The sequence below is a fragment of the Schistocerca americana genome, chromosome 5 (assembly GCF_021461395.2).
Source record: "Schistocerca americana isolate TAMUIC-IGC-003095 chromosome 5, iqSchAmer2.1, whole genome shotgun sequence".
Classification (NCBI taxonomy): Eukaryota; Metazoa; Arthropoda; class Insecta; order Orthoptera; family Acrididae; genus Schistocerca; species Schistocerca americana.
Window position 1 is genome coordinate 131,067,204 of NC_060123.1, and position 12,592 is coordinate 131,079,795.

Below are 12,592 nucleotides of genomic sequence, written 5' to 3' on the forward strand. Positions count from 1 at the left end.
TTATCTATCTGTTGTCTGAAAGTCGCTGTGGCAACTTTTCCAGTTCGTTGTCACTGATATTTTGCATTATTGCTATATAGAGTGACTGACAGTGTTGTTCAGATACTTGTGAACATATCGACGTGGTTAGACTCCGTATTCTAAACTTGAACTTCTATGATACTGTGTGGTATTTATGTTATGATTCTCAACATAACACTATCAATATTTTCACCCTTGTTTCATTAATGTAAAACTTAAGTCACAGGAATAACATACGTAAAACATTCTTAATACTGACTGTTTTTTGTAATATTAAATTTTGTCTGTGGGCAAACGTTTCTTTCGTATACCACGTAACAACTGAGCAAGAATCGTTGGAAATATTAATAATACCATTTCAGGTAACCTTTTGTCAGCTGAAACGTTACATTAGGCCATCATAAATAATCGTATATACAGGCGCGAACATTTATCGATTGCATTGACACAGTTTACTTCTTACTTGCGCCTAATGACAATGTGGCATCCACAGTGATAAATCGCGTAAGCCCATAAATCGCAGAAGTAACAGAAATCGCAGGTGTAGCAGAAATAGCGGAGGGATACAAGTTGTGAATTCGTTAACTGCGACTCTTCACTGCGACAAATCGCAGTTCAGAATGACAATTACTGAAAAGCAGCAGTTACAGAAGTCACTGATATCGGGGAATCGCAGTTTAGCCCATCCTTCCCATTCCCAGAGAGGTTTCTACCGTATGGCGAAGTAGCGTGTGTATGACAATGTCGTATGACTACAGCACTCCACGTACTTAATTGTATGTGTCGTGATCACGAGTAGGTTGTGGGCAAAGGAACTGTGTTTGACTGTTAAGTCGCTTTTGCGAGCGTCGTGGGTTAATGTTTAGCAAAATAAATTCTGCTGGAAAATACCACGTTAGTGCTTAAAGTCACTTACACTATATGCGCTTAAATAAGCAGTAATGGGCGGAAAATTCTTTTATTTTGCATACGGAAGTAATTTGCTAGCAAAAAGGATTCACATAAACAATCCATCAGCAATAAGGATATCAGCAGCAAAGCTTAAGGTAAATCGGAAAAAGTTAAAATTATGGGAGAACTATTGACACATCAGCTTGCCGAAAATCTGGAAAGCGAGGTACAGTTAAAGAAGGATTTAGGAAAATTGTTAGTACTGCATTGCCTTTTTGCAGGATTTCCGACTGGATTTCGGAACGTGGGCCGAGAGATGGAGAGGTGCAGTAGCAACGCTAGTGCCAGAACAGGGCAAACACGTATGGGGAGCGGTGTGGGAAATTGATAAATCAAATTTGGCGGATTTAGACAGGTCAATAATTTTAAAATACAGTTAGTGTTTGCAAAAGCAATCTGAGAATTACGGTAATGCGAAACTGTAGTGAACTAGTATTTCTGAACTAGTGATTCAGCGGTGCAAATTCGTGTAATAGATTTCTTGAGAAAAAGAACAAATTGTGTCAGATTCCCAATATTGTTATAAAAAAGAAATCTTTATTGCAAGAATTATAAAAATTTCTCATTATCACACCATATAGAGAGACGCATGAAGTATAATTTCTCAACGACTGAAACGAGTAATGCGCTACCCACCACGGTACAACATTGGGGCCAGCGTTTTTTATGTAAATTTACCTGCTAGATGTTATGCCGTGCAATTTTACAAAGAGAAATAATATATTCATATGTACGTATACTAAATATTCACTTAAGCAGTAGTAGTGTAGATATTCTCAAACAGATTTGTCAGATAATTTATACGTTGGACACACCATTCTTCCTTTTAATCGTGTATTGTGATTGAGTATGCAACAATTTTTTTTCATGTACTGCCACCATTCCCATAACAGTTCTACGCAAAAGAATTAGTGTGTCAATATAATGTAATGTAAATGCATGCTAATGGTAGTAATGGTTCACACAACTATTCCCTATAATGATTTAAGTTTCAGTTTTGGGTTGCGAATGACCTGTGAGCTGCTGTAGAATTTCCCCAGGATGTTAAGCCCTATTTCAGATGCACATTAAAATATTCATAGCAAGCACTTGCCTATGCACAATCGTGAACTGTTGAAAGTTAACTGTGCACTCAGCTTGTAATTGATTTATTCAACATGGTTATTCCATTTTAAATCACTTTGTCTTCAAATACTAGAATCCTTGTTGCCTCTTTATTTACAGTGGTTAATTGTTGATGGTGCTTCAGGGTGATGCAAGATATTGACATGGAGCATTCTGCTGCATGTGTCATTCTTTTTCTTGATTTATGTGGCCCATTTTATCAGTACCTACCATGAATATGTCTCTCCACAAAATATAAGCACGTTCACAGAATCTTGTTTTGCAGAATAAGCAGCTAAATGTGACTGATTGACATCACAGCCATGAATAAAAATTTGTGTACAACTCTGCACAAAGAGTGTTTTTAAACACTAACACTCGCCAAACACCTGTTTCAACTAAGTAATTTATGACATGCCTGTAGGAGGAATGCTGATATAGTTCTTTTAATTTTCTTTGTATTTTTTCCATATGATGCTAAAACTCATGGTCTGGTTATCAGATAATTGCTTAATATTTACTCCTGTACAAGATAGTCTTACTCCTTGCTTTATGAGGTGTCATCAGTAGATGAACACAATCTCCACAATTGAATAAATTTTATGTGTAAACTTTGAAAATTAACAATGCTTTCAGTTTAATTACTATACATATATCATTTGCTAATTCCCTCAGTTGTGTCATTCATTTTTTTTTTTTCTGTTTTCAGGCAAGAAGGTGTAAACGATGGATTTTATTTTCCCATGCAAGTTGATGTGGAGAAGCCCTCAGGAGAATTTGTAAATTGTCGCTCATATCAGCTTTGTGATACGCCAACAAAGATATCTGAAGGAGATATCATTCCTGAAAACAGGCTGCCATCTGCACTTTATTTGGATGTTGTCATACAAGGAGCAATTGAAAGTGGATTACCAGATGATTACATAAATCAGTTGAAAAAAATACAGCATAATGGTTATGAAGGTGTTGGTAATAAATTACAGTTCTTGATTTCAAGTCAGTAGTTATCAGCAAAGGGATGTAAGTTAAACATAAGATATGAAAGCAGGGAAAAATTGAAATTACTTTTTCAGCAGTATTTGTTAGTGTAAGGTGAGTAGTTAATATAGCTGAGAAATTGGAGAACATTAAGTAATGTACGGAGAGGGAATTAAAAAAAAAAAAAAAAAATGTTCACATGGCTGAATACTATGTGGTGGAACTGATAATGCTGTGTCATCAGTCTTTTTTTTTTTTTTTAATTTGATTTACGAAGTCAGGCAGTGACAGTCACTAGTCTGAAGGGACATACAATAAATATTAGTACAAGCATTTTCTTGCAGAAAACAAATGTGTACTGCTGATTCATAAAATATGCCTTTCTCTGGAAATGTGTGTTCTTGCAACACGAAATCTTAACCGTAGGATTCAGAAAAATTAAAGTCTTTTTGTCAAGGAAGAGGTAGTTCCCAATTCTGTCTAGTCCTGCCACGTTGTCTCTCCCGTGAATGAGGATTCTGCATAACTTTTTTGTGTAATCCCATTACTGACAAATTATTGGAAAGAATTACCATATTCAAAAACAATTTAAAAATTGTGTGTTCATTAGCTTTTTTTTTTTTAATTTTCGAAAGAGATATTGGTATAATTCTGTTACTGTGGTCTCATTGGCTTGTAGAAAAACTAAAATATGTTCATTTTTTATCTTTGGAAAATAAAATTTCTTTTGTTACTAATAGTAATTATAGGTTTTTTAATTTGTGGAATTCCTCAAAACAAGAGTTCCCACACATAGTTCAGTCAGCAAAGGAAAATTAGGGGAAAAATTTGTATAGTCACAAACTTTTGTAGAGTGAAGGGGGGAGTGTAATGAACAACATACGAAAAATCCTGATCAGCGGGGTGTGAGTGCAGAGATGAGGGTTCTTTTTAGAGGTCACATTTTTATGTTTTTCGTAATTATCTCGAAAAATGTGGCATTGAACAGAAATGTTTTCCAGTACAAAATTAAACTAAATTAAATTTCGTACAAGAAAGGTCCTATTCATTTTTTCCCTAGGACCATGAGTACTGCTCCATGTTGCAAGGGACGGAAAAATCACATATTATTAAAAACAGTATTTTAATGGCATAATATTTATGTTAAGTGAAGTGGGTTAAGAACAAATATTAAATGTGTGTACTCCATCTAAGTTCAGGGAAACCATGTTAAAGGATGAATTGTGTTCTGGAGGTGTAACAGGGTGAAAAAGGGGTGGGGGGGTTGGGCAGGGTTGAAGTTAGAAGCGTGAGGGAAAGTAGGTTACTGGATCATGGTCCTAAAGTTCCATCATTACAGGTCTGTAAACTGAAGAACAAGCAGGTAATTCCCTAATTTCTACCGCACTATGTCACAAAAAGAAACTACTAGGTACTTCACAACATTAAGTCGACCCTTCCGCAGCTCGCGTTATGAATCAATGGCGGTACAGTGTGCAGACACTTGCAGATTGGCGTTTATTTTCCACATAGTGTGTTAACTCTACATTCAATATAGATATGATTTGCAAAGTGGAGTTATAATACTAATGCAAGAAAAGCATATGAACAGATACTATGTAAATCTGCGCTCACTGTTCTACAGTGCTAGAGGGGAAATTGATTCTCAGTGATCCTGCATGGCTGCTGTAGCATTCTTCTGGGAAAGACAACTACCCCCACCATGACTGCTGTTCATTTTTCAGTTTACAGGCAGACTATACCTGCCCAGAACTTCCTGCCCAGTTCACTCATGTGAGTAGATAAAATAACTTCACTGACCTCTTGTTTATACAGTGGAGTTATTTTCTGTTCATTGAGTGAGTATTTATTTGCAGTTGTTAAATAAGCTAATATAAAACAAAGCTCAACAGCTGGGGCTGTCAACAGTTTACCACACCCCCACCCCAAGTGTAACACATAGTCGATATGTATACGACTATGTCGATTGAATTTTTTTCCACTATTAATGGCTGGTATTCTTTTTGCATGCTGAGGCTATCAAATGCCTCACCCCATCTTCAGCTCTCCCAACATCTGAAGAAGCCCAGAGACTTAAATTGCCTCACCCCATCTTCATCTCTCCCAGCATCTGAAGAAGCCCAGAGACTTAAATTGGCTCCCTCTGTAAAAGCAGTAGATCACCTAGGTTTATGGAACTTCAGATATTTCAGCATAACCAAGCAATGGATTACAGCAGATTACTGTTGCAGATATAAATGTGTTCAGTCCTATTCTATCAGACACGTTTGACACTACACTTGATACATACACTGTGGATGTGTGATAAGTGACTTTGCTCAGTGCAGCTCACTCTACAAGTGCCAGGAATTCCTGAATTGTAGAGGTTTGTGCAGCCTGTCGGTAACACAATTAATGTTGAGAGAAGAGCAGTAACTACCTGGTCATTCACTAATCCACCACCGTGACTACAACATGATTAAATCGCTTTACAATATACAGTCAGTGACTGAAGATATCACATTTACCAGTTCAGTCCCTTTCCCACCAAAACTACATAGGTCACCGACAACAGTAAAATTACAAATTAAGCACTTCTCACCCGTTGTTTATAGGAATGCAATTTTACATAAAAGCTCACATAACAACTGCAAATCACTCAATAAATTGAAAGTAGCTCCACTATTCTCAGGCTCAGTGAGGTTGTTTTGTCTACTTGCATGAAAGAGCTGAACATGATATTTTGGGAAGGTATAGTCTGTTTGTAAACTGAAAAGCAAGCTGTGATCACGCACATGAGTGCAGTCTTCTGTGACTACAGTTGTATGTGTGAGTTACGTTTGCGTGATTGTGTATGTGTGCGTTTGTCGTCTAATTTTGACGAAGGCCTTACTGGCTGAAAGCTATATTTGTGAAAGTCTTTTTGTTGTGCCTATCTGCAATTCAGCATCTCCACTATATGGTGTGTGGAAGCTTTCCTTTTCACAATATTGTTACATTCCATCCTGGCTTTTCCATTGTTTGAGATACAGTCACAACTTCAATACTTAATAATATGAGTTCACATTTTACACTGAGACACTGTCTGCAGGCCACACACACACACGAATGCTTCATTGCTGACCACAGTGTGATGACATTCATTAGCAGTCCACACTTCCTGGTCACGGCATCACTCCAAACTCAGCTGTTTCTGTTGTGTCTCAGATGAGAGTGCGGCACCTTTGTGTCCTTCGTAGTAATCAACATTTGATACTGTTCGCAGCACTTATATACCCTACCACGCCTGGTAACAACAATAAACAGGTACAAAGGTAATGGGCATTGGGGTTGTCCTGCCTGCCTGTCACAGGTAACTGCAACTCTTAAGTATGTACATACCAGGCAACGGTGTGTAAATGTATGAAGTTACCTTGACATCTGACCTTGTCTTTTGATGTGGCAATAACTGTGTGAAACATTTATTCATGTTATCTGGATGCTTCACTTTTTTTGTCAGGCAGTGTATTTTGGCTTTGAACACACTGACCTTGATTGGTGAGTGTCTTTCCTGTATTTGCCCCCTGTTGCCTTCCCACCTATGGTGGTGTGATCATAGCAGTTTCATCACAAGCATTCTATTGCAAAATTGTTTTATATATATAGCAACATTCATTTTTCTTTAGTGCTCGACTATTGTTGTCAGGACCCTTTCTTCTTTGGAGTCCACAACACCCCTAAAGCACAACTGCAAAGAGCACATGACCATTCACTGGCCAGTCCTAATTACAAATCTGTAGTCACTTTCTATGCTGTGCCCACATTTTTCTATTTGATATTTGCACATAAATTGCAACAAACCTGGTCACAGTAGATGTTCTTTACGCTGCTGCTAATTAAAGTCACATTTTTCACATTCACATATTTCATTGGTGTAGTGAAATGAAAATGAGATGTGTTGCTATGCTTTATAGCAGCAACGTACCACTACAGAAGACATTCTTACACTGTCGAGCTTTTTTACAATAACCAAGATTTCAGCTTCTTAATGCAACTTCAGAGGACTATTCTGTGAAGCCTCTTAATTTGTGTTGGTTTTGGTGATGTCTACTGCCCCACCGCACACATACCATTGAGAGATTTTTTTTGTGTGTGTGAGGTTCCAAAGTGTTCCCATGAACAGCTAGAGATCTATACAATCCACCCAAGCATAGCCCTATTTGCCTCGGTAAGCCATTTAAGACTGATTTCTTATATCAATCACCATGATTTAAAACCCATTTGCTCTCTGACCATGTAAAGATTTCTTTCTTTCTTTTCTTTTCTTTTTTTTTTTGCAGAAAGACGATAAAGTTAAATTAAACAAGAGGCAGTTTCTCTTTCATATACACTTTTTGTCCAACTTTACACTATACTTTTTTAAGATCATTATTTTAATAACATGGTTTGTTTAATTAACATGAGATGCTAAATTTAGCATGCTATTTACGGCATTTCATGTTACCTTAATTTCCACCTTTATGAATCTCGGAGTTGCTCTCGTTCAACTTGTAAGCAAAAGGGAAAAGTCTGAGGAATCAATCAAGTCCCAGTAAGTCATATGCTTAAACTATTTTGGAGAATACTTTCCAGTTTCCATTTACTTTACTTTCCCAGTTTTGTATTTTTATATTCACTGCATTCTCACCTAAGTCTCTATACAGATACACTGAACATGCTGTATTGCTTTCACAAGGTAAGTGCTCCTTCATTGTGTATGCATTTATTTATTTTTTTAAAAGGAAGTTCCAGGTCCATCCTCCTTCGGACCCACCTGACCTGAGGTGTAGGTTCCCTGTTTCATAGGTAAAGCTACCCTCTCTTTCGTACCAAACTGGTTCAGGTCCGTCTTTCTTTGGATTCACCTGAGCTCAGGTACAGGTGCCTTTTTTCCTCGGTAAACTTACACTCTCATCGTCATACCTCTCTACAAATCTGGATACATTCCACTTTCATGCTTACAATCATATACCTAGTCTCTGACCATATGGTTTTTACCGTGTCTCATATTGAAGATTTCTCCTCAGCATAGTGATCTTATCCATTCACATGATGTCACTAATATAATCTACAGCCATTTAACTTACTGGAGAAAACAATGTCTGTCATGACCTCTGGTTTTGCCTGTATAAACCAGTGTCATTACCAGTATATGGCCAGATAAAAGAAGGATTACAGCAATAGTAACATCTGCATATTGTTTATGTGGAGGATAAAAAAGACAAAATCTCACATACAAAGTATATAAAAGTATTTAGATCATTTTTAAAAATATTGTGCAAATAAATACCATATTTACCTGACAGTTTTTTCCAAATCTGTCATTTGAGAAATTGGGGTCATCTGATATTCACAGATTAAACTATTGCTGCTGAGGTCAAAGTTTTACATTATTGTCTTACATTTATAGACAAAGCTTTTGGCTATTTAGGTTTCGTATAAATTTATTTTGAAGATTCCGAAGGCGAGCACACTTAGAAACAGTGCTATACAGGAGGAAACAGCACTAAATTCCATCAAATTACAAACTTTCGTTGTATTTAAACAGGTTTGCAACGAAAGTTGTCATTCATGTCTTGATAGTGTATATATAGTGTATGTAAAGGTAACATTCAAAGACGAAAATTTTGTCCTTCAAAACCGATTACTTGATTCTGAACCAAAGTCAGTATTATATTTGGTTATGAGAACCTTATTGAACTACAAAGGGGGTTGTAAATGAGAATACTGGAATACAGGGCAAAAATGTCACAAATTTGCAATCAGCCTCAGAACAAGGTGGTGACGTTCAGATGAAATGAGAAAAAAAAATTAATCAAGAATTAAATGTCCAACAAATGAACCGTTGTTGTTGTTGTCTTCAGTCCTGAGACTGGTTTGATGCAGCTCTCCATGCTACTCTATCCTGTGCAAGCCTCTTCATCTCCCAGTACTTACTGCAACCTACATCCTTCTGAATATGCTTAGTGTATTCATCTCTTGGTCTCCCTCTACGATTTTTACCCTCCATGCTACCATCCAATGCTAAAATTGTGATCCATTGATGCCTCAGGACATGCCTACCAACCGGTTCCTTCTTCTTGTCAAGTTGTGCCGCAAACTCCTCTTCTCCCCAATTCTGTTCAATACCTCCTCATTAGTTATGTGATCTACCCATCTAATCTTCAGCATTCTTCTGTAGCACCACATTTCAAAAGCTTCTATTCTCTTCTTGTCTAAACTATTTATCATCCATGTTCCACTTCCATACATGGCTACACTCCACACAAATACTTTCAGAAACGACTTCCTGACACTTAAATCTATACTAGATGTTAACAAATTTCTCTTCTTCAGAAACGCTTTCCTTGCCATTGCCAGTCTACATTTTATATCCCTTCTACTTCGACCATCATCAGTTATTTTGCTCCCCAAATAGCAAAACTCCTTTACTACTTTAAGTGTCTCATTTCCTAATCTAATTCCCTCAGCATCACCCAACTTAATTCGACTACATTCCATTATCCTCGTTTTGCTTTTGTTGATGTTCATCTTATACCCTCCTTTCAAGACACTGTCCATTCTGTTCAACTGCTCTTCCAAGTCCTTTGCTGTCTCTGACAGAATTACGATGTCATCGGCGAACCTCAAAGTTTTTATTTCTTCTCCATGGATTTTAATACCTACTCCGAACTTGTCTTTTGTTTCCTTTATTGCTTGCTCAATATACAGAATGAATAACATCGGGGATAGGCTACAACCCTGTCTCACTCCTTTCCCAACCACTGCTTCCCTTTCATGCCCCTCGACTCTGCCATCTGGTTTCTGTACAAATTGTAAATAGCCTTTCGCTTGCTGTATTTTACCCCTGCCACCTTCAGAATTTGAAAGAGAGTATTCCAATCAACATTGTCAAAAGCTTTCTCTAAGTCTACAAATGCTAGAAACGTAGGTTTGCCTTTCCTTAATCTTTCTTCTAAGATAAGTTGTAGGATCAGTATTGCCTCACGTGTTCCAACATTTCTACGGAATCCAAACTGATCTTCCCTGAGGTCGGCTTCTATCAGTTTTTCCATTCGTCTGTAAAGAATTCGCGTTAGTATTTTGCAGCTGTGGCTTATTAAACTGATAGTTCGGTAATTTTCCACATCTGTCAACACCTGCTTTCTTTGGGATTGGGATTATTATATTCTTCTTGAAGTCTGAGGGTATTTCACCTGTCTCATACATCTTGCTCACCAGATGGTAGAGTTTTGTCAGGACTGGCTCTCCCAAGGCCGTCAGTAGTTCTAATGGAATGTTGTCTACTCCCGGGACCTTGTTTCGACTCAGGTCTTTCAGTGCTCTGTCAAACTCTTCACGCAGTATCGTATCTCCCATTTCATCTTCATCTACATCCTCTTCCATTTCCATAATATTGTCCTCAAGTACACATCGCCCTTGTATAGACCCTCTGTATACTCCTTCCACCTTTCTGCTTTCCCTTCTTTGCTTAGAACTGGGTTTCCATCTGAGCTCTTGATATTCATACAAGTCGTTCTCTTTTCTCCAAAGGTCTCTTTAATTCTCCTGTAGGCAGTATCTATCTTACCCCTAATGAGATAAGCCTCTACATCCTTACATTTGTCCTCTATCCATCCCTGCTTAGCCATTTTGCACTTCCTGTCGATCTCATTTTTCAGACATTTGTATTCCTTTTTACCAGCTTCATTTACTGCATTTTTATATTTTCTCCTTTCATCAATTAAATTCAATATTTCTTCTGTTACCTAAGGATTTCTACTAGCCCTTGTCTTTTTACCTACTTGATCCTCTGCTGCCTTCACTACTTCATCCCTCAGAGCTACCCATTCTTCTTCTACTGTATTTCTTTCCCCCATTCCTGACAATTGTTCCCTTATGCTCTCCCTGAAACTCTGTACAACCCCTGCTTTAGTCAGTTTATCCAGGTCCCACCTCCTTAAATTGCCACCTTTTTGCAGTTTCTTCAGTTTTAATCTACAGTTCATAACCAATAGATTGTGGTCAGAGTCCACATCTGCCCCTGGAAATGTCTTACAATTTAAAACCTGGTTCCTAAATCTCTGTCTTACCATTATATAGTCTATCTGATACCTTCTAGTATCTCGAGGATTCTTCCACAAGCTTCTTTTATGATTCTTGAACCAAGTGTTAGCTACGATTAAGTTATGCTCTGTGCAAAATTCTACCAGACGGTTTCCTCTTTCATTTCTCTCCCCCAATCCATATTCACCCACTATGTTTCCTTCTCTCCCTTTTCCTACTCTCGAATTCCAGTCACCCATGACTATTAAATTTTCGTCTCCCTTCACTACCTGAATAATTTCTTTTATCTCATCATACATTTCATCATCATCTGCAGAGTTAGTTGACATATAAACTTGTACTACTGCTGTAGGCATGGGCTTCGTGTCCATCTTGGCCACAATAATGAGTTCACTATGCTGTTTGTAGTAGCTTACCCGCACTCCTATTTTTTTATTCATTATTAAACCTACTCCCGCATTACCTCTATTTGATTTTGTATTTATAATTCTGTATTCACCTGACCAAAAGTCTTGTTCCTCCTGCCACCGAACTTCACTAATTCCCACTATATCTAACTTTAACCTATCCATTTTCCATTTTAAATTTTCTAACCTACCTGCCCGATTAAGGGGTCTGACATTCCACGCTCTGATCCGTAGAACATCAGTTTTCTTTCTCCTGATTATGACGTCCTCTTGAGTAGTCCCCGCCCGGATATCCAAATGAGGGGACTATTTTACACAAGAAGACACCATCATCATTTAACCATACAGTAAAGCTGCATGCCCTCGGGAAAAATTACGGCTGTAGTTTCCCCTTGCTTTCAGCCGTTCGCAGTACCAGCACAGCAAGGCCGTTTTGGTTAGTGTTACAAGGCCAGTTCAGTCAATCATCCAGACTGCCCCTGCAACTACTGAAAAGGCTGCTGCCCCTCTTCAGGAACCACACATTTGTCTGGCCTCTCAACAGATACCCCTCTGTTGTGGTTGCACCTACAGTATGGCCATCTGTATCGCTGAGGCACGCAAGCGTCCCCACCAACGTCAAGGTCCATGGTTCATGAGGGTAGGACAAATGAAATAAATAACATTAAACTGACTGGAATTGTCATCACAAAAATAATTACAAGGGAAAGACCTATTGTGAAGATAGTACCACGGCTGACTAAAGATACTGGCCTGGGTGCACTCTGACGACGTCAGCTTTGTAGTGCTACAACCAAAACACAGCGCTCTAGTCACCCAGCTTTGCATGCACAGATCCCGCTTATTTGCCATTTCTGCTTCACAAAATTGCAAATGATGTTACCGTTTGTTCATTATTATTTTCTCTTGATACTAAAAGAATACTAATCTTAGTAATACTATTATTTTTAAATTACTTCAAATCTTTGGCCTCAAAAGAGTTTGATTAATACAGTTTAACAACACACTGTACTGTTTCAACTTTTTATAAAAAGAAAAGGTGTGAAACTAACTCACAATGATGCTCATAAATAACTGTTTTACACTTT

At 37.9% G+C, this 12,592-nt stretch overlaps 1 protein-coding gene across 1 annotated transcript; it reads left to right on the forward strand.

Moving 5' to 3' along the window:
* The first annotated feature begins 573 nt into the window (after positions 1-573).
* On the forward strand, positions 574-3,797 carry LOC124615744 (gamma-glutamylcyclotransferase-like). The gene is made up of 3 exons (XM_047143826.1): positions 574-1,067; positions 1,194-1,327; positions 2,786-3,797. Exons 1-3 carry the CDS (start codon positions 963-965, stop codon positions 3,078-3,080), a joined length of 534 nt encoding a protein of 177 aa, XP_046999782.1. The 5' UTR covers positions 574-962; the 3' UTR covers positions 3,081-3,797.
* Positions 3,798-12,592: the final 8,795 nt, after the last annotated feature.

Bases quoted from the DNA above. Each gene is read 5' to 3' on its own strand.
- LOC124615744 (XM_047143826.1), top strand. From the start codon at position 963: ATGGGCGGAAAATTCTTTTATTTTGCATACGGAAGTAATTTGCTAGCA. The intron at 1,068-1,193 runs GTAAATCGGAAA...GCCTTTTTGCAG, and splicing joins TATCAGCAGCAAAGCTTAAG to GATTTCCGACTGGATTTCGG. The intron at 1,328-2,785 runs GTCAATAATTTT...TTCTGTTTTCAG, and splicing joins AATTTGGCGGATTTAGACAG to GCAAGAAGGTGTAAACGATG.